This window comes from Salarias fasciatus, chromosome 16 (genome assembly GCF_902148845.1).
Source record: "Salarias fasciatus chromosome 16, fSalaFa1.1, whole genome shotgun sequence".
Lineage (NCBI taxonomy): Eukaryota > Metazoa > Chordata > Actinopteri > Blenniiformes > Blenniidae > Salarias > Salarias fasciatus.
In genome coordinates this window covers 9,887,767-9,908,648 of record NC_043760.1, presented here as the reverse complement: position 1 = coordinate 9,908,648, position 20,882 = coordinate 9,887,767, and the positions used below count along the sequence as shown (strand labels likewise).

General features: G+C 43.1%; 2 protein-coding genes across 3 annotated transcripts in view; one reads left to right on the top strand and one right to left on the bottom strand.

Moving 5' to 3' along the window:
• The window catches only part of LOC115403651 (inactive dipeptidyl peptidase 10), a 156,560-nt gene extending 144,654 nt beyond the window's left edge, over positions 1 to 11,906 (top strand). Inside the window, exons 14-26 of the mRNA XM_030112626.1 lie at positions 125 to 216; positions 290 to 337; positions 2,335 to 2,456; positions 3,272 to 3,319; positions 4,692 to 4,790; positions 5,717 to 5,786; positions 6,112 to 6,306; positions 7,044 to 7,098; positions 7,193 to 7,292; positions 7,561 to 7,619; positions 11,088 to 11,160; positions 11,481 to 11,554; positions 11,772 to 11,906. Of these exons, the coding sequence (XP_029968486.1) occupies positions 125 to 216; positions 290 to 337; positions 2,335 to 2,456; positions 3,272 to 3,319; positions 4,692 to 4,790; positions 5,717 to 5,786; positions 6,112 to 6,306; positions 7,044 to 7,098; positions 7,193 to 7,292; positions 7,561 to 7,619; positions 11,088 to 11,160; positions 11,481 to 11,554; positions 11,772 to 11,906 (1,170 nt within the window). The remainder of the gene's footprint in view (positions 1 to 124; positions 217 to 289; positions 338 to 2,334; positions 2,457 to 3,271; positions 3,320 to 4,691; positions 4,791 to 5,716; positions 5,787 to 6,111; positions 6,307 to 7,043; positions 7,099 to 7,192; positions 7,293 to 7,560; positions 7,620 to 11,087; positions 11,161 to 11,480; positions 11,555 to 11,771) is intronic.
• A 7,369-nt stretch (positions 11,907 to 19,275) lies between these two features.
• Positions 19,276 to 20,882, bottom strand: part of dpp10 (dipeptidyl peptidase like 10) — a 249,493-nt gene continuing 247,886 nt past the window's right edge. For both annotated transcript variants that reach the window (XM_030111148.1, XM_030111149.1), the window contains exon 26: positions 19,276 to 20,825. In XM_030111148.1, coding sequence (XP_029967008.1) covers positions 20,688 to 20,825 — 138 coding nt within the window. In that variant the 3' untranslated portion in view covers positions 19,276 to 20,687. The remainder of the gene's footprint in view (positions 20,826 to 20,882) is intronic.

The following is a 20,882-nucleotide window of genomic DNA, read 5'->3' as shown; positions in this document are numbered from 1 at the left end:
TAGTGTGAAAAAGTCAACAGGAGTTGGGCTCTTTCAGGCTCTTTCAGGCTCTTTCAGGCTCTTTCGGGCATCTGAGGTCATTTCCATGCACTTTAACGCCGTTCTTCCGTCTCCTGCTTCTCAGTCAGACGGTCAAGAGGTCAACATCCGCCACCTGACCTCGGGAAGCTGGGAGGTCTCTCAAATCCTCGGCTACGACGAGAGCACAAACTCTGTGTAAGCGCTGACTCCGCTCGGCTCCGACGCCGTGAAGTGAGCGCCATGTGAACAGTCTGACTTTGTTTTTCAGTTATTTCCTGAGTTCAGAGGAAGGTGCGATGCAGCGCCACCTGTACAGGTAACGTCCCGCTTTCCCCTTCAGTCACTTTCAAACATGAAAGAACAGTTTGGCATGGTCATCATTATGAAGATGTTGGAGGAATTTAGATCTTTTTTTTTTTTTCCGCCATTGTTGGTTCTTTGTTTGCTCCAGGCTCTCAAAACTAGATCTTAGAGAAAAACAACAGTTTGCTGGGCCAGAGCACAGCCCCGAGGGGTCGGGGGCGGGGTTATCATGACCATCCAGATCGGTGGAATTTCAGAAACACCATGTTTAAAATAACAGCCGACCAACATCATGCATTTTTGACGATCTCAATATAAACGGCTCTTCAAGTGACAATAGTCTGAATTCAATTCAACCTCTGGACTGATTAAAATTGTTCCTCACAATAGCAGCAGTGTTTCAAAGATCTTTAACACTTTTTTTTTTTAATCCCATTTTACAGATTTGCTGCCGTTTAATATAAATAATACGAAACTTTGAATTAAAAAAAAAGAAAATGTGAAAATCATGTTTAAAATAAATATATAAGTAATAAATCCATGGCTAATAGGGTAAGCCTTCAGACAGCCATGACGGTGGGACTTGAAGAGTACTAGTTTTCTCAGGTGGTACAAAATGGAAAAAGTTTGAGAACCAACGCTCTATAACAACCGGGCTGGAAGAATTGATTTGTGTTTGACCGTGCTCGCGTGATGCTGGCAAATCAATCAACTATCAGATCTGAGTGTTTCTGTACTTTCACACCAACAGAAGATGAATTCTCTGCTTGGCAGGAGCTTCCGTCCGGTCAGAAATAATCCCAGAACTCGTGAAAATATATATTCTCATTGAATCTGCTGCTGGGTTGGAATATTTCTGATTGTCAGGAAGGAATTCAGCTGAAAAACCTTTGAGTAGGCAGAAGTTCTGCAAATGCAAACTGTGTTTGGATGCGAGGATCGCCTGAGGAAAACACCAGACCTGGTTGGAGCTGACAGCGCTGCGATGGTAAGCGGTGTAGTCTGTCTTTATGAAGGTGCCAAACAGAAAAGCATGTCAGCTCCACGCCATGTCTGAGCACCGGATTATTGAGCTGCAGCAGCAGCCCATCATGTCACGTCGACTCCTGTCAGCCAAGAACAGCCATACGGGGGTGCAGTGGACACTGGCGCTCCAGAACCTGAGAGCTGCATGCTGGGAAAGCGCAACTCGGGCTGATCAATCTTCATTTCTGCTGAGGCCGCAGATGGGAGACTCAGAAATTGGCATCAACGTAAGGAATCCATGCACCCAGTCTGCCCGGTGTCAACAGCCCAGGCTGCTGCCGCCGCCAAGCGCTGTGGGGAATGCTGTTCCTGGATTCCTTCACGTCTGTAAAGAAAAATCACGGTTAAATACCAATGAATGTCTGACCACGTCACCGTGTTATGAAGCCAAACTGTTTCAGTGACGAACCGCTCTGGGTCGCCTTCAGATGAGATAATCCTCATTTTGACATTTACATTTCTTCAAAAAACCTATTATACCAACAGAGAAATATATTTTTCAAACGCCACACTAATGTACAAATAAGTGTGGTTTACATCATGAAAATGTCGATATTTTCACAAAACAAAGCTGAAAGGAGTATGGTTGAGTTTTTCATCCAAGTCCCAGAATATAGTAACCAGTCCTGAAGCTGTCAGATGGATCTGCCTGGTGCGATCCATCCCAGAGGTTATCTGAGGTATCGCCTATTCTCAGGTTGTCAGAATTGAATTTGCGAATGTCAGAGAAAGTCAAAGATGAGACTAAATTCACACCACTGATCCAAGTTTTTCAGTCTTTATTTCAAGCTTTCACTGCAGCTCTAGGTGATGGAGGTTTGGTCTCTCTATCCGAGGTTTTCCTCTTTTTAAATGTGCAACCTGGTTCTAACGTATTTCCATCATAACTCCTCGTTTATGACAGGCTTTCTCCTTCCCTGCTGTTTAACACACTGGACAACTGACCGAATAAGTGGATTTTCTTTTGTTTTTCTCTTCACACAGAGTGTCCTCGGTGGATCCATCTCAGAAAGAATGTCTGACCTGCTCCCTTTACAAACCCCGGTGCAGCTTCTACGACGCGCTGCTGAGCCCCAGCTACCAGCACGTCCTGCTCAACTGCAGAGGTAGCACCGCGACCTCAACGTGAACATGTCTCCTCTAACAGTTCATTTCACTGTTGATCCAGTTGTGGCTAAAACCTTTCAAGTGTTTTCATTAAACCTATCAAACGGTTAATACATGTTATTTGGCTGTTGACCAGCTTTTTAAGTTTAGTCTGCCAGTGCAAGGTTTTCTTCTTGTGGCGTTCAGACAGTTGTATTTTGGAGTCACTGGTTTGCATTTTTCATTTTTTATGGCAGTGTTGTCAAACATAAGGTCCATGGGCCAAAAATTGGCCTGTAAAAGGCTCCGATTTGACCCGACACACAGCCAAGCAAAATGTAAAAATTTCAAACAAAAATGATTTTATTTAACACATTTTTAAAGAGTAGCAGACACAAGGCATCACTGAGATCTGAGCTGAGGTATCGGGGATGCTGCCATGAAAGCTAGCTGGCTAGCATTAGCCTCAAAGCCATGCTGTCAGGGTGAGTTTGTAAAAACTTGCATAATGCAGGAGTTAGAAGTTTTTTGGGCATTTTATTGTGTTTTGCAGCAGAAAGTTTCAGTCCACTGACATCCACTGACACTGTCATGCGTCGGTGTCCCGTTGACGTTCTGCAGCGTTCCGATGGGTTTGTGAGCACCTGTAGGTGGCGCTGCAGCGGAGCAGTGAAAGCGATTCAGGCCTCAAGGAATTTCTGTCAACGCAAGACAGTTCTGTGCAGCTTCTGTCTGAGATGGTTGAACTGCAGAGTAAAACTCTACAAGATGTAACGCTGAGGATAAACAACAGAGTGAAGTTTTCTGATCTAAACTTGTAAAAACTTTCCTCTAGGTCCCGGAATGCCTCAAACTACACTTCACAAACTGAATTACATGTCTGGTAAGTTCTCTGTTTGGGCTCTTTCGCTGACTTGCATCAGGTTTCGTGTGCTGATGTGGAGGCCCAGATGGATTGTGGGAAAGGGCATGGATGAGTCATCCTCTGTTTGCACTTGAAGTTGCACAGATTAAGTCACTAAGTGAAAAGCAGAGGTTTGCCTTATAGACTGTACACAATAAAAAGACATAAAGATGCCGTTAAGTTGAGCTTTAAGTGTTTAGTAAGTTGTTGAGTGTCCATCAGAGTCCCTCCAAGCAGCACTGGGAGAGTCTGCAGCAGATCCTCCTCCTCCCCCCTCGCACACACGACAGGCGGTCATTAGCATTAGCATTTTCATTTACAGTAGAACATCTGGCCAAGCCGCAGTGCGTGCAGAGTGTCGTGACTCCTGCGGCCGGGTCACAGACAGAACTCACGACGTTCGGACCGAGTCGACCTCTGTCGGGGATTAAAAAAGGTGGCGACAGTTTGGAAAAGGAGCCGCGGCAGAAGGCCGGAATTGCTTCCTCTCCTCAGCGGCTGTGGGAGCAGCTGTTTTTACGGCGGTCGTACGCCAGAGGCCACGGCGGCTTTCAGAGGAAAAGCGCTTAAAGTGAAAACAAATAAAAAGGCAAAGTCAGACATCACGTCCGAGTTAACCTCCGTTCCACCATCTGCTGCAACCCAATGCAATTTCCCCATTCATCACTTCTGAGAAAATTAAGCATGTCCCATGAGTCCAGGAGCCAGGAATTCCTCAATAGAAACATAAACCATTTCAAATGTTACAACACTATTCCTGCATGGCTGCTGCAATGCAACGAAAAAACAAAAACAGTCCTGCAAGAAGTGAACTGAGAGGAAAACATGAAATTTCACACAACTGTCCCTGAAATGTGTTATTGGCAGGAAACCAACAGCACAGCCAAATACGTTTGCACAGAAAACATTCAATTAAATAAGACATTTCCCGCTGCGCAAAAAGACGTTGAATCAACGTCTTTTTAAGGTCATTGTTGGACGTCCCAGCAGGGTACCCACAAGGTACAGAATGTAACGCACGATGACGCCTTTTTTACCTAATTTTGACCTCGGGTATCAACGTCACCAGGACCTCCAGTTACACTCTGTTACACTATCACCATGTGTGTAAAATTGTGCTGAAAATTTGTGTCATCAAGGTTTAACAGAGACATCCAAAACATGAATGAAACTTTATTTGAGAAGCTATTTTTGATTGTGACTGACGGCCGAGGACATTAATATATACTAATGTGTCATCTTCAGTAGATCTGCATGTGGTGTGGTGACGCATTTCAGACTGAAGTATTCAGAGTTGATGCTTTATGCTGGACTCATCCGATCTAAATCGTCTCATCATTTCATCCCGCAGAGCACAAGACTCTGGACAGAAACGCGGAATTAAGACAAGCATTGATCAACAGGACAGTTCCCAAGTGGGACAGAAGGATCGTACAAGTCAACAACCTTGGTAAGAGGTTGTTGAACAACCCTCCACCACCATCACTGTATTTACATCAAGCTTCATGCTGACTGTCACTCATTCATCCAGCGCGTCTACAGTGGAACAAAAACTACGACGAACAGATCTGTGTGACGATCAGAAGTCCCTAAAAGTCCAGGTGGTCATGCTTACACATGATTAGTCAGTCGACGGTCTCATGACTCCTTCAGGGCTGTGATTGATTGCGCCGATGGCGGTGGCCGTTGTCGATTCCGTCTGCGTGGATTGGACATGTTTGCAGGATAAACACACAGCGGACGAACAGGTGCAGAGCTTTGCTTCGCGATTATCAAACAGGCCCGGAATCAAAAGCACAGCCGTACATTGTCTCAATTTGAGGGGACGGCTCGCCATATGGCTCCTCTTCCCTAATCTGTGTTCACTATTAGAGGATATGTGAATCACATTTAAGGCCTTTTAGGCGGTCAGATGGTGAAACCGCTATCAAAAGCTAAAAGGAAACAAAATCACAGCGTTTTTTTTTTTTTTTTTTGCTCATCATGGAGGTCATTGTGTGTTTAGAATTTAATCAAAAAAACCTCTTGAGGCAGCTTCAGACTGTATGATTTCAGCAAAAGTCGATGATGCCGACTGCATAATGGATCAATAAATAAATACAGTGATTCCACAATGTCACAGTCATGGACAGCTGGACGGAACACTGGCTCTGATCTACGCAGATCCTGGAGAAAGAGCCCTAAATTTCATGCTTCTGCGTTCGAGTGGATGGAAAGCTGAGCCCCAACAGGCACAAAATGAAACGAGACACCATGAAGCTGAATCTATCAATGACTGAGAGGAATATTCCTCATCGGACATTCATCTAGATCTAATCTAACATGACTCAACTGAACTTAAAGTCTTTTTCTTTCCATTTTTGTTCTTGTTTGCAGCACTTCGGATGGAGTTAATCATCCCAATCAACTTTGATGAAACCAAAGAGTATCCACTCTTACTGGTTCTGTATGTGGCTTCAGTCCAGTTCACTCTCTTATCGTGTTTCATTTACAGTTATTTGTGTTTAATCTTTGTTCATGTTGAATTCATTGAAAGATAAAGCTCAGAAGTTGTGGCTTGAACTCGATCAGGGGTGTCGAATGATTTCAATACAGAACTCAAGTTGTTCTTCAGTGGGCAGGAACAGTAAGATAAGAGTAAAAGCTTAATTGAATTTACTCTGAATGTTTATCTGTGCTTTAGTACATTAGGAAACAGTCTACCGTTTAGTTTAGTACTGTTAGATTTAGAAGCCTTGCATTTTTGAACTGCCCGTCTCCCCGTCCTGCAGTGACAGCGCCCCCGGTGGTCAGGCCGTGAGCGACCGCTTCTCGCTGGGCTGGGAATCGGTGCTGGTCAGCTCGGACAGCGTGATCGTGGCCCGTCTGGACGGCCGAGGCAGCGGCTTCCAGGGCCAGAGGATCCTGCACGAGGTCCACCAGAGGCTGGGGACCGTCGACGCTCAGGACCAGATCGCCGCGGTCCAGTAAATACTTTCTCTCTGTAAATGGTTTACACAAGTGTAGTGGTCAGTGAGGAATTTAAATGTTGAAATAAGTCTTAAAATTGTTGGATTCTCAGGAGGAGAATGAAGTAGCTTCAGACACCTGCAGCAAGAATACGACTCTGTGATCTGAGAAAAAGAGAAAAAAACATCCCTGAAAGTTTTTACAACAAAGAACCTCTGCACGCCGTTACTTTTCATTATGGAGGACGAGCTACTGTAACCTGCAGTGAAGCACAATTTCAAACCATTTATGTGATTAGAATGAAACTCTGTTCACCACACGTCAGTCTGTGTGAGATAAAGGATGTACTCATGTGTAACTTCAGTAAAATAGAAAAGAAGAACAAAGACAGACACCTTGACTGCTGATAATATCAGACAATATTCAGCTTGTACCTGGGATCTATAGAGCTTTTTCTTTATAGAATTCAACCAGCTTGTCCTCTTGTCTTCCATTCAGTTCAAGACCTTGTAAAACTGAAAGACCTTCAGTTTTCTGTCCATGAATGTGTTGGTTTTCAAACTCTCTGTGTTGAAACACACCCAGCCTCCATCTGAGAACTTAGAGACTCAACTGATGCAACTCATGAGAGCTTCATTACTTTCTTGCTTGAAAACTTCTAATTGGCTGAAGCATCTTTAGCTTTAAAGCACCTTAAAACTGCTCAGATCGTGTTGAAACATTTGCAGATGGATGACTGAGGTTTTACTTCCAGGTACCTGGTCAGGCTGCCTTACATCGATGGAAAGAGAGTTGGAGTCTATGGAAAGGTAACAAGGCCTCAGAGCTACTGGACTCATGAGATAAAGCAGTGTTTTCTCGTATTTTTTTAATTCACTGTTTTCATCCGGTGTCTTCCTGCAGGCGTACGGAGGCTTCCTGTCCACAGTTCTGCTCCTCTCCCATAACTCCGTGTTCCAGTGCGGCGTCGCTGTGGCTCCAGTCACTAACTGGAAGCTCTACGGTGAGACGAGCGACGCTCGCAGTCAAACATGACCATCCAAGGTTGAACCAATGAGTCCAGCTTCAGGAATTAGGTCTGTTTTGCAGAAGTAGACTGTTTTTCAAGTTCCAGTGATAGAAAGTGATCTTCCGAGGGTTCAGAGTAAGTGGCGTTAAGAGGAGCAGCCACAAAGAACTGAGAGGATCAACAGTGTGTGAAAGAAAGCAACAATGCTGCTCCTGTTCGGTATCTCCCCACTAACCTTTCCATCTCTTTTCTCCCGATAAAGGGTCGGCGCTGGCGGAGAAATACTTCGGCTTCCCTGTGAAAGAGGATCAGAAATATCAGGTGTGACTGGAGTTCAGTTGGCTTTTCAAAAAGGTTTCTCAGATTTCTGATTGTTCCCTTCAAGTGGAACTTCAGTGAATGCTCATTTTTCAGACTGTATGTGAAGTGGGGGGGAAAACAGCGGGAGCCGGAAAAGTTAGAAACTGAGAAACAACAAGCGTGACTCAGTCGTCCCAGTCCGCCAGTGCTGTCAGCCATGGTTCATTTATTTTTCTTAAAAAAAGCCCATATCTGCCCATCTGACTTCTGATAACTTGAAGCAAACAAACTTCAAATGAAAAAAGTCACTGCACTGCAACTTATTACCAGATACACTGATCAGCCATTACATTAAGACCACGAACAAATGAAATGAATAAGATCGATCATCTCTTTTTGATGGCAACTTATAGAAGTAAAGGTAAAGTAGGAACTGACCTTTGGCTAAGCCCCGCCCATCCTTAGTTACTGTTGCTACGTTGGACAAGCCGTCTCAGCTGACTGCATGATTACATGGCAGCTGTCAGTGTAGAAACGATGCGTCATTAGCTGCTACACAGCGCTCAGCCCCCAAATCAAATTGATAAATGGTTTTATAGTGTTAATATATTATCAGATTTATGTGTAAATGTCTTCATTTGGTTGCTCAGGGTTTGTAAATGCACAAATATGGAAATGTCAAAATATTCCACAGGTGCACAACAAGGTGCAAACACAAATAATTTCGTTTCGTTTTCCTTTTTGTGCATGCTAGCAATAAATAAATAAAATCAAATTACTTAGTCCTAGTTCTGTTTTAAAAGTGTCTCCAGAAGTGCTGGCAATATTTCCAAGAGAAAAAAAAAATCACTGAATTTCTTTTTCATTTGTATTTAAATCTTCGATTGTGGTTTTACTTTTATATTGTAAATGCATTTTTTACAGATCATGATTTCCTGCCTCTGATCGGACGTCTTCATCAAACTGAAGTGAATTTCTGTGATCTGCTCATGTTTTGGCTGCAGGATTCACAGTGACTACTGAACACAGCAGTTTGGATCTCAGTTGATTATTTCCACTTCCTGTCAGTTTAACGCTAACATAACAATCATAACTAATTAAAGGATGTCAGTTTGGATGAGTTTCTGTCTTCCTGATGACATCAATAGCAAGAAAACACAAATTGAAGGTATTATATGTCACATGTTTGCTGTCTAAAAAGACAGACTTTGTTTCTTCATTTCCAATTTGATTTTTTTCAGACTTTATTCGTGCCAAAATAATCAATACTGCAGTTAAATAGACATTAAAATCTCTGAAAGCATCCATAACTTGCTGCATTTTGATGTAATATTAACATGTTGTTTCTGATAAATCAGATTAAAGTGCAGATCACAGAACGCTCACAGGTCTCTGTGCACTTTTAATAATAAACTCCAATGAACTTTCATATTAATCAGTATTCATGTGAGGAATACAGCTATTTTAATAGGGTGAGAATTTTTTCATGAATTTCAGTCAATGCTTTTAAGTAAATCACCGCAGTTTTTGCATCCCTTATTTAATTCATTCTTCACTGATAGTATGAATAATTATATAGCAGTTATATTCATCATACAATAATTTAATTATGAGTAACAGTTTAGCCATTTGACTTCTCTGGTAAGTTTATGTTTTATTATATTTCATAAAGTTTGTTGTAAAGTTTCAACCTTAATCTGCAATTAAAAACAACAACAACAACATGTGCTCCAGGGTGTTTGTGTGAAACAAGAAAAACATGCAAACCGCTGTTTTTGTTGCATTTTAATGATCATTTATGTTCTAATTAACTTTACTTCATTCATGAATAAGTCTCAGTGTGTGTAGGGAGACCTTTTGTGTGTATTTCTGCTTCTATTCACACTACTCTCCCTCACAGTGATCACAATTATCACTGTCACACAGCGGCTCCAGGATGGATTCACACCTGTTCTCTGCCACAGATTTGATTTAAAAACCTTCTTTTCTCACACTGAGAGACGTGCGGTGTTACGAGTCGGGTTGATGTGGTGCTGGAAGTGGCAGCCTCGCCTCGTTAACCTACGTCCATCCTGTTTGGGTCAGACTGGGACTGCTCTTCAGCAGACGAACACTCCAGTCATAAATGTCTTCCTGTGACCGACTGGAGCGCGTTCAGGATGCTCCATGTCGTTTGCTCCTTGTTTGGCGGTCGGGGCTCCACTATCGGGGGTAAAGAAGAATGATCTTCTGTCAGGCTGTTCCATTAGGAAAGCTCATTTATGGAGAGCTGATGTGATAATTGGCTTCCAGCAAGGAGCTTGAAGGACCTTTGAAAGTGCCGTTCGGTCGCTGCCTGTCCGTTCCCTGCCAAGGACGCACTGCCATGATTTCCCAATTTGATCTGAACATGTGGCAGCATACAGGAAGAAGCTTGCTTAATAGCTGAACAGTAGTATATTTGTTACACATACTCTGTTTTCTACGTTTAAACAATCCCAAAGGTATATTTAATATTATTGTTGTTTTCTGGTTTCTTCACAATGAATTTAGTCTGTATGGTCGATTTAGTAAACCTTTTCTGTCGTCCATGCACTTTTTCTCACAACTTTCCAGAAACCTGGGATTTCAAACCTGATCTTACACAGGTGTTAAAACCTCTGACCATAAGATCAATTAAACCTGAAGCTAGCTCACATTCAATAGACGGCCTCTAAGCCTGTGTGTCATCGATCACTTAACTATCAGATCCCGTCACTGAAAAAATCCAAAACAACCAAAAACTGTTTCATTTCATCTCTCTAAACTAGTACTTGTTACACACATTGCAGAACTGAGGAGCTGATGAAGAGCACAAAATGATTTAGGAAAAATTGGATGACTTTATAGTCCAAGTCTGGAATAAACAAGTTGAGGAAAAAAGAAAGAAGAAAGAAGAAGCGACTTGATCTGAGAGTCCATGTAGAAGCTCTCGACGTGTTCATCAAAGCTCCAAAGCTAAAGCACAACAGGCTGTTGCACAGAATTAGAATTTACTTTGACTGTTCAATGAAGATACATGAAGGCAAGGTCCGGCCAGACATCATTCCAAACGGGCATAAACTCGATAATCTGGAGGGAAAACCGAACCAAAGCAGGCAAAAGACGAGCACAGGCAGACGTGACCCAGATCTCTGAAACGCAGCGATAAAGTCAAAACCAAGACACTGAACTGCTACAACCCGATGCAGTGGACTTGACTCAGTGACCCAGTTTGCTTCAGACTTGATAAAAATAAAAATAACAGAGAAAAACATATTTTAAAAGACAAAAACTGAACGTGAGTACATAAAGCACTGAGAGGGATGTAATTATGCTGCAGGCTTCTGTTCCTCCCTGCTGATATTTTTGCGTCGCTCTGAATGTCGGATCACAGGTTTTCGAGGTGTCTGTGGAGTTAGCGGTAATTCCTGGTGCATTAGACGTAAACGCGGAGCCGTTAAGACTCTGAACGCTCTCCGTCTCTGGCAGGTTTCCAGTCTGCTCAGTAACATCACAGCGCCGGGTCCTCTCAGCTTCCTCATCATGCACGGCACAGCAGATGGTGAGTATGGATATAAGTGCTCACGATGAAGCAGGTGTGTGTGTGTATGTGTGTGTGTGTGTGTGTGTGGAACAGAGGCTGCCAAATATGACTGAAGTGCCCGGTGATTCAACGTTTTCCAACAAATTTGAAAGCTAACCATCTATAGAGCGTTGATGAATTGTACGGTTGAGGTGCTGTCTCTCTCTCTCAGCCTCTGCTTCTGTTTTAATGATCTGAATCCTCATTTCCTTCATTTGTACGATGTTTAAGTGTCATTTTGAAGTCGCTGCCAGAATGCACACGTTGTTTGTTTTTTTTTTCTTTTACTTCCTGCACAGCGACGGTTCATTTCCAGCATTCGGCTGAGCTGGTGAAGCTGCTGTCAGCCTCCAAAGTGAACTACACCCTCCAGGTGACTCTTTTTCTTTGCACATATGCATGATTTATTGATATTGCAGACATGATGGTGACCGTTCTGTTTAAGGATGCATTTATACCACTTTGTTAAAGGACCAAAGTCAAACCCGGGTTACATCAGCCGGCCAGCAAACAGATTTATCATTCAAACAGGAGGGATGAACAAATAAAACATCGTATGTTCTATCTTCTTTTTTTTTTCCCCTGTATAGATTTTCCCAGATGAAGGACACGACCTGGCCTCCGCCAAGAGCCGCAGCTACATGTTAACCTCGCTGCTGACCTTCTTCAGGCGCTGCTTCGAGGAGGAGCCACCGGTTGACAAGCCGGCTAAAGAAGACGAATAGCCGGCCGCCGCTCCCGTGGAGAGACGTTCCTTTGTAAAGTGTGTACTGTAGCAACTGCTGTCATGAGCCAACCAGGAGAGAGGCCGTGTCGGAGGTGAAGGGCCGCCCTCTTGTTATAGCATTAGCGAAAAATCCTCCAGAACCGCGGTGTGTAAGATAGGTGGTGTTGCGTTGTGAATAGCCGACTCAGAGCGGTGATCTCTGGACTGCCGTGTCAAAGCTGTCATTGACAGGATGGGATAGGATACGCTGCCGTGATCTGACGCTTTAGATGAGAATAACTGTTTGGAGTGTTTGCGCCATGTACAGAGTACAAACGTCAGGGAATCAAAGAAACTTGTATTTTTCCATTTTAGAACCTAACTTCAGCTATAATCTACTGTGAATCCATATTTACCACCAACAGATCCAACCCGCCGGTCGATGTCAGTCGCTTCAGAGAGGTCGCATCATTAAACAGTTCCTGCAGGTGCCTTTAACCTCATAACCCTCATCTTTCAGCACTACTAACCCAAACAGTTTTCATAGCAATGCAAGAACATAACATGATCGAATCTGTATTTGAAGTCTGCTTCCATCTGCAGACAAAACCATCAATGTGAACGCTTTCAGAGAAAAAAAAAATATCTTGTTGATGCTTTCTTCTCTTGCTTTTTTATTAAACTAGCATGCATTTAATTAGGATCCAAGGTGTGTCAGGCCTTCATGGTTACCTTCATTATAGGAAACACTGGTTTAGAACCCATTTACGTGATGTTTCAGGTGAAAACGCATCCTTTTGTTTTCATTTCAGAAGAGTTTCGCATTTATACGGCAACATTTTGAACTGACGTCTGTTTCCCTGGTGTAGTTAGCATGCCAGGCCATGAGGTGGTGCTGTTTGTTGTTTCTGTAATGAATCTACACACACATGCACACGGAGAGCAATCCTCTGTTTGTAGCAGCTCAGTGTGCTGATCTCAGAAAAGTAACCTGACACAATGTCATCATCCCAAAGTGTGACCTGAAAAAGAGCCGTTGTCTAGTTTTCACCAAGAAGTTTAAAAGTGTTGGACATGTCTCCCATTGGGGGGCGCTGTGGGACTTTAGGAGTTCTGAGACTGAAGTAAACATCCAGATATGACCGGCACTGATAAATGTCAGTCATAAAGTGATGGGAGCTTTTACGTCTACAGATGGGGATCGTCTTTATTGATCACTGTCTGGAAACTTGAAGGGATTCTTCCACAGATGACCTACATGTTGTCCAACACGTTCATATTCAAGACACAGGAAGCTGAAATCGGTAGTTTGCAGCTATTTGTTTCACCCTTATTTATTCTCTACGTACGCATAAAAACGGACATGCACGATTCAAACGCTGTAAACATCAATGATTTATACTTCAGTATGTTGAAATGAACGTGGAATTCACAGAGTGCGCGGCTCTGAACGGAGTGACAGAAGACATATTATTAATATAGATGTTGAGAAAAATTCTCAATTTGGATGTAGCGTTGCAGGAAGTGGTGATCGTTAAACACCTCAGAGCACAAAACACATCGATTTATCCCAAAGAAATGCAATCTGAGGAATTTTCTGGAGGAAGCTCAGAATAATAACTCTCAGAACTTCTTTGGTCCACATGATTCCAGGTAAACAGCACTTTGTACGAAGACTCCGGGATAGCTCTTTGCCCCATAAAACATTCCATTCTGATACAGCGACTTCCAGTTCAGCAGTGGAAATCACACACATTCTGTTTTCATCAAAGCTGATCTGATATCAAGTCAAAGAAAAATCTGCTTCATTTTGGTTTTGCAATTAGCAGAGAGATCATTTCTGGTTGAGATTTTGGGGAAAAAAATAACATGCTGTGGCTAAATGAATCAGGCATACTACTGAATTCAAAGTTATAGATCTCGTATTTATGTAGCACATTTTCTAATTGGGTCAACATGCTTCACACGTTCAGTCAATCATTGCACCCACACCAGTGAGACCACTGGAAGAGACCCGGGGCTGCAGTGTCTTTCCTGAGTCCTTTTCAAAAGGACAGGACGAGGTGAGAGACGGAGAACGACGAGCCGCTCTACTACCTCAGCCACAGTCGGAATTATACTTGTACCCGTTAGCTTTATGAATCAGTTATTTGACTGGCTTTATGACGGAGCAGCATGCATGCTCGGTACCATAATGTAGAGAAAAGAAGCATCAAAATCAATAACTCTTTATGTTTTCTAATAACAACCACACACCATATAACCTGGAGTGAACCATCGTATTGTTTATGTCAAGTCAATGCAGAAATTCCACAGAGAAAGACAGGAGATGGCGGACATGAAACTCCCAGGAAGAAACCTGGATTCTACACAATTCGTGACATTAAATGGAGACAAAACACTCTTTAAGGTTGATTTGTCAATACATTCGTTTGCTACCAGTTATAAAAATGAGCTCTATGTTTCAGTAACCGTCCCTCAGTCCCGAACCGATGAAACACTGTTAGATTCTCTGCTGCTCACCTTCTCACCTGTCAGACTGCATCTCATCCATTCATCACCACTGTACAGTATATCCTGTCCTACGTCAGTGACGATTGTACTTCAAGAACTTTCTACACCAAATTAAACAGTTCGAACTCCCGACCTCTGCCTCTGTTTACTCCACTGATTCCTTAAACACACATAATGTATTGTCTCGACTCATTTAAGTCGTGATGCTGCGATGATGCTCGGAGGGAATTGTTAAATATATGAAGTTAACTTGTTCGGGAGCAGTGCCACGCCTCAACCACTCCTCTAATCAATACTACTGCTACTTAGAGCTCATCGCAGCGCCCAGCACTTAAATTGTTCTCCAGATGGAGCAAGGAGGGAAGCTGAAGTCAATATCGAGCAGAGAACAGGACGTCAGGGAAATTAGTGGAGAGCTGATTGATTTTAGAATGCACACAGGGCTTAGGAAAAAGAGCATGATTGAATTATTTTAGTTTTAAATGAAGATATGATCTGATGCTAGCAGTCTGCACGGCCACAATATGAACATTTCAATTCATTTTTCACAGAGCTACTCTACAGAAATGCATCAGGAGACATGGTAGAGTTAATATATAGAACAAGGATGTCAAACGTGTGGCTCGACGGCCTAAAGAGGCCTGTCAGAGACCCAATAGGTGAATAAATACTGTAAAAGGAAAGATGGTTTTTGTACAGTTCACTGTATTTGACTCAAGGAGGCACTATTACTGATGGCTAATTCTTCTTTAGGGAAGTCAACCAATTCAGATTTTAACATTTGGAGGTTTTTTTTTTTTTTTTTTTTGTAATGGTGTTTATGGTTCCATTTTACTGATTCTGTATCTGCTCTGAGGAGGACCCAAGACATCCCTGTTGATGCAACAGACGCTCTTAATACCCAGCAATCTGAAAAGTCCACAAGAATCCACAAAGAGATGTTGGAGAATCCAAACAGGAACCCAGGGAAACAGACAAGCTGAAGTCCTATATATACACTCCTGCCACCAGGTGAAGACAATCACACACTCAGGCACAGGTGACACACAACAAGGCAATCAGACATGAGGAGGGAAGCCAAAGTGTTTACACTGTCAGTGGAATGTGACCCGATTCCAATGACAGACCGGATCAACTTTAAGACAATGTGAGAAGGAAAAAGACACGTGTGTGCAGGCTTTATTCATGTGTGGGGAAAAAAATCAGTTCTATCTATATGTGGGATTTGTGTCAATGCGACTGTTGAACAGCTTTTTTGAATATTACTTCTCTAACGTCAACAAATCTGAGGTCATGCAGCTTATTTTGTCGCTTCGTGAAGACATGATAAATAAATGAGAAGCAAGGAGGCTATCCAACGAGAGCACTGTCCAGCTGAAGAGGTCAGACAGACTGGAATAGAATAAAATAGAGTAGAATAGACTTTATTAATCTCACAGCGGAGAAATTTACAGGTGCAGAAGATGAAGATGAAGGTGAAGAGGTCACATGCCTTCTCAGTCTTCGAGAGGAGGAAATGCACACGATGTAAATATGATCCTTGTCTGCCTTTGATGCCGAAAACTTTTAAACTGTTCTAAACTGAAAGTCTCATGTTAAAGTAAACGTAATTGAATTCTGGAGTGTTTGTTAACGAAACATCATCTGTAGGTGTAAAAAATTAGTGAGACGATGTCTGTGTTAATTCTGTCTGAAAAGCTGGGTCTGATTCCTGTGACCTTCACAAAGGAAGCCAAGAGGAAGGAGTGATGGACGTTCTGAAAGAGAGAACTGCAGCAGGAGAGTAATCACAGCCCCAGAAGGTTCCTTGTTCAAACACATCGCATTCAGGTTCTGCAGATTGAGTATTAAATTCGGTTGAATCGAGTGCTTTGAATCTCCAACAGACCCAGAGTCTGAAAACACTGGACAAACAGTCCCGCTGCATGTATGGAATAATGCAGGAACAATTCGATGTTCCTCAGGTTCCCTCAGGACATTTGATGCACTCAGCACAGCTATAAAGGCTTTTTATTATCGACTATACGAGTTTCTCAAGTGGTGCAGTAAGTGATATGAAATTACCAGCCATCCATTTATGGTGCTTTGACAGTTTAAATGTTGAAAGATTATCTTCGATAATGAATCTTGCGTTATTGTAACGCTGAGCCACAGTGACAGCCGTGTAACGTGATTATGTGATATTAAACCAAAAGGATTAAATCACATGTGATGCAGAAGTTAGTGTTCAGTCGACAGTTCCAGCAGTATTGACAGCAGAAGCGCACATGTGAGGACATCTCGCCCAGCGGTGGCTTCAGGTCCACAACATACAAATTAACTTTAATCCAGAGTGACACACGTTTCATACAAAACAAACGAAGCCGAACCTGAGTGGCTGTGACAGGCTGACAGGCTGCTGGTGCGAGCAGACGAGCAGCGAGACCCACACAGAACACGTTTTCTTCCTTTTTCATCAATGTTTTCCTCTTCTCCTCTGACAACGATCCCTGGATTGAATTCCCTCCACCAGAAGACGAGAGTCTGCAACCTGCAGCTCTTTAATGGCTCCCTGCAGCTTTCAAGAAGAATCACGTGGAAATAAACAAGTTCGGTCTGGGTTTTGATGCCGCTCTTCTGTCTTTGAGGCGACGAGTGTAACCTTTAAATAACAGAATGGTTCAGGAGTTTTTCAACATGACATTAAACAACTCAAAAGTGAGAATGAAGATGTTCAACAGCCGGAAGAGCTGAAAGTCAGAAACAACTAAAAGAACTAAAAAGGCTAAACTAACCTAAAAGAGCTACAGCGTTTTTTAGTTTTTGTTTTTAATGTTGGTCAACATGGCTCCACGTCTGAAAGCGACTCAATTAAATCAACTACAGTGACTAAAACTGCTCAAATGGTGATAACAGCTGAAACAGCTGTGAACATCTGAAAGCATTAAAGTAGGAAAAATCACTAAGAAAGAGTAAAAAGAAAAAAAGATTATTAAAAAATATGATGACAAAAACTGTTCATCTCTTCAGCTTGCAGTTTCAGCCTTTGTGTTTATTGCCTTTAAATTTTTTTCAAATGTTATGCTTTTAAATGTCAACATGTAATAAGATGAACATAAACAAATTAAATACTGACTTACTGAGACAAGCAAAAAAATTAGGGCTGGGCTGTCAATGTTAATATGTTAATCACTATTAAATAAAAGAAGTCCATGACACATGGTACACAAATGCTTTACATTATGGGCTTAAAACTTTCTTGAAAGTCAAAATGTAATTCAAAATGCGATTAATCCTGATTAACTGTGGGAAATATGTGATTATTCTCCTACTCCTGCTGAGAGCTGGGGAATTGAACCTGCAACCGAGAGAGAGCCACTCTACCGACTGAGCTGCTGCCTCCCCTCCCCTCTAAGCTCACACAGAGTGAGGTTGAGTTTGAGATCTCTCCAAAGATGGCGAGACTCACTTCATCCGGTCTGAATCATGAGACATCTACAGATGAAACGTGTCAAGTCGTTCCTTCTCGTCTGAAGAACGGGTAAAAAAGGCCACCTGGATTCTCTTTCTGGAATCTTGTGGTTGCCGTACCGGCGCTCACAGACACTGATCGATATGAGTGGCGTCTCTTTGAAGCTCATGTTACACACCGAGCAGCCAGATGGAAGGGACACTGTGTGTCTGATGGATGTTTTTCAGTCCACACATGACAGACGGTACAGCTTTACCTACTGGACCAAATCTACTTCTAAAAGTCTCAGTAACTTCATCATCTTTGTATTTCATGTGTTTTGTATTTGATCAGTTTATGGGCTCATATTTGAGCAAAATGATAAATGAATAAATCTATGCAGATTTTAGTCAGTATTCACTAAAGACGTGAGGTATCTGGAGTTGATTTTCCATTTTGTGAAGTCAAACTTCTTCAATTGTTCATTTGATTTTCGTGTGAAATATTCTGGTAAATACCATCGGGTGCCACTAGATGTCTCTCTGTGACAGCAGAATGTTGTTATGGTAGAACAGAATTAACAAAAAGGGAAACTTACACAGCATCATTTAAAGTAAAAATGATAAAATGCACATCAGAAAAAACAGTTTAGTCAGCGTAGTACACGGTGTCTTCAGCCATGGGGGCAGTGTTGGCAGGAGAGGAGAGTGGCAGCAGTTCCCAAAGAGCGGCTCTGCCTCCTTCCTTCCTTCATCACCATCATCATCGTCAACTTCCTTCTTCTTGCCTCAAACAAAAGTTGCTCCTCTTGTCATGGCAGTGTGTTCCGGCGAAATATTCACTCCACCATATTGGACAAATATTACATTGAAGTAAAAAGGAAATAGAGGAAATCAGTGGGTTTGGAACTGCTGGAATGCCCGTTGTCTGTTCTATTTGCATTTTGTTGTCTCTTTTCGAGCTGTTTCAAACAGACTGGATTAAAACTCTAAAACTCCCATCCATTGGGATTCATCTTCACTCTTTCAGCTTTTTCAGGACACACAATGCATAAGTGAAGTATTATCTAACTGTGGGTGAAAGGCTTTGAAAAAACACTGAAAGAAGCGTCGCACTTGAGCTCCGGCACGCTTAAGAATTAACATCTGCTTGGTCATTCAGGTTGCTGAGTGCAGGCGGTGATTAATGCGCGCGGACATGCAGCGTCGATCCGGCAGTGTTTGACTCTAAATAAGCAGATCTGGCCCGCTAAATCATTCACCTGGGCGTCCCGAGGCCTTGACGGACTGCCTCGTCTCTCTGATGTGACTCCTAAGGTGAGAAAAACAAATGAAACACGGGACTGAAGAGCTCTCCAATAATCAATCCCGTCCAACCAAAAAGTGGATGATTTGTGTCTTGAGTGCTACACACGCTTTAGAAATCAGCGCCGTCCACTTCTTCGTTTTCAAAATTTATTTTTATTATTTATAATCATCACTAGAGGACAATCACAATAATTCTGAAGCCTCAACCCTGCCCCACCCCCCCTCAACTTTTTTTTTTTTTAAACAGCAAAAAAGAACAAGAACAAGCAATACAAAATCCAATCCTAAGAAGAAAATCAACAGCTGGAAAGGAAGGAAATCGGAAAAGAAAAGTACAAGACATCCAGGTCAAATGAATCCATCCCCATAGACTAAACTTTCTATGAGATTTGACATCTTAAAAATATATTTATGTACACACTCTGCTTGTATTGTACTGTACAAAATGTGGCAACACTTGACACATTCCCTGTAGACATGCAAACACCTTACTGACACTGGAAAGTTGTCCATCCTAGTACAGCCGCTTTCTTTATTCCCGACTTGCATCTGCTGTTCGGTGAGACGCGCTCAAACGTGATCTCACGCCTTCATGGAGACTCGCTCGCTTTACCTGTGCTGCAAAAATCAGGTTGCGTATTAAGATGGAGAAGTTTTGCAGTGTGGCTTGAAACTGAAACGACTATATGGCCAATATCCGTTTGACTTATCGTTATCCAAAACGTCTTCATGAGAGCTCCTAAAAGTGACTGCAACGCCGTGTCTCGAGGACCTGAGTTGACATCGGTTAACAATGACGCTGCTAATGGACGGCTACGACTGCCAGCAGGTGATATTACAGTGTGTCGAAGCTCATAAGGCATTGTACATGTCTACACAAGACCCCTGTACAACAAAGTGTGACCTCTAGAGACTGTGTCCACTTCAGGGCGGGTCGTGGCGGTCGGTGGAGGGCCGCGGCGGGAAATTGCACTTATTCGGGACCCGCTCGGATCGTGACTAAAATCATTTTTCGCAGACGACTGCGGCGTTTCCTTGTGCGACGACACGACGACCAAAAGGAGGCGTGAGACCGAAAAAGGCGGAGATCTTGTGTTCTCCGCTCCCCAGGCGCCGCCACGGCGGGGGACGGAGGGAGGGAGGGGGCGGTGGGGGCGGAGGGGGTGGAGGGGGAAACAGAATCATGCACTTGGTTACGTGTAGATGAGTGCCTGCAAAAGACGGAGGCGGTCCGCTGTGTGCTTTGCCGAGAAAACGGAACGTCCCGAAACGGAAATGACTGGATGCTGGAGGGCAGCTCCCGCCTCAGTGTCCCGGCAATGCGAGTGTCACGGCCGTGTCCTTCACGTCTTTTCAACACATTTGTACACACACACACACACACACCCACACACACACACACATCCACACATTCACACACTGTAAGAGCATTAGCTCTATCCCGGTGTCCGTATCTGGCTAAACACTTGGTCCAAACGCAAAAGGCCTTGACGGATTTGAGCAAAATTCTTCAAGCTCTGCCAAAGGTCTGATCCTCCGCGCCTCCCGCCTACTCCTCCTCCTCCTCCTCCTCGTCGGGTAGCGGTAGCAACTCCTCCTTCAAACACTCCCTGTAGAAGCTGGTCAGCGTGGCGTAGAGGTGCTGGCGGCTCTGCTGAGACAGGAAGTGACCCTCGTCTGGGTAGATCTGGTGGAGAGAAGGAAAGTTAACGACTGTCACCTTCAAATGATTGCAGGCATTTTG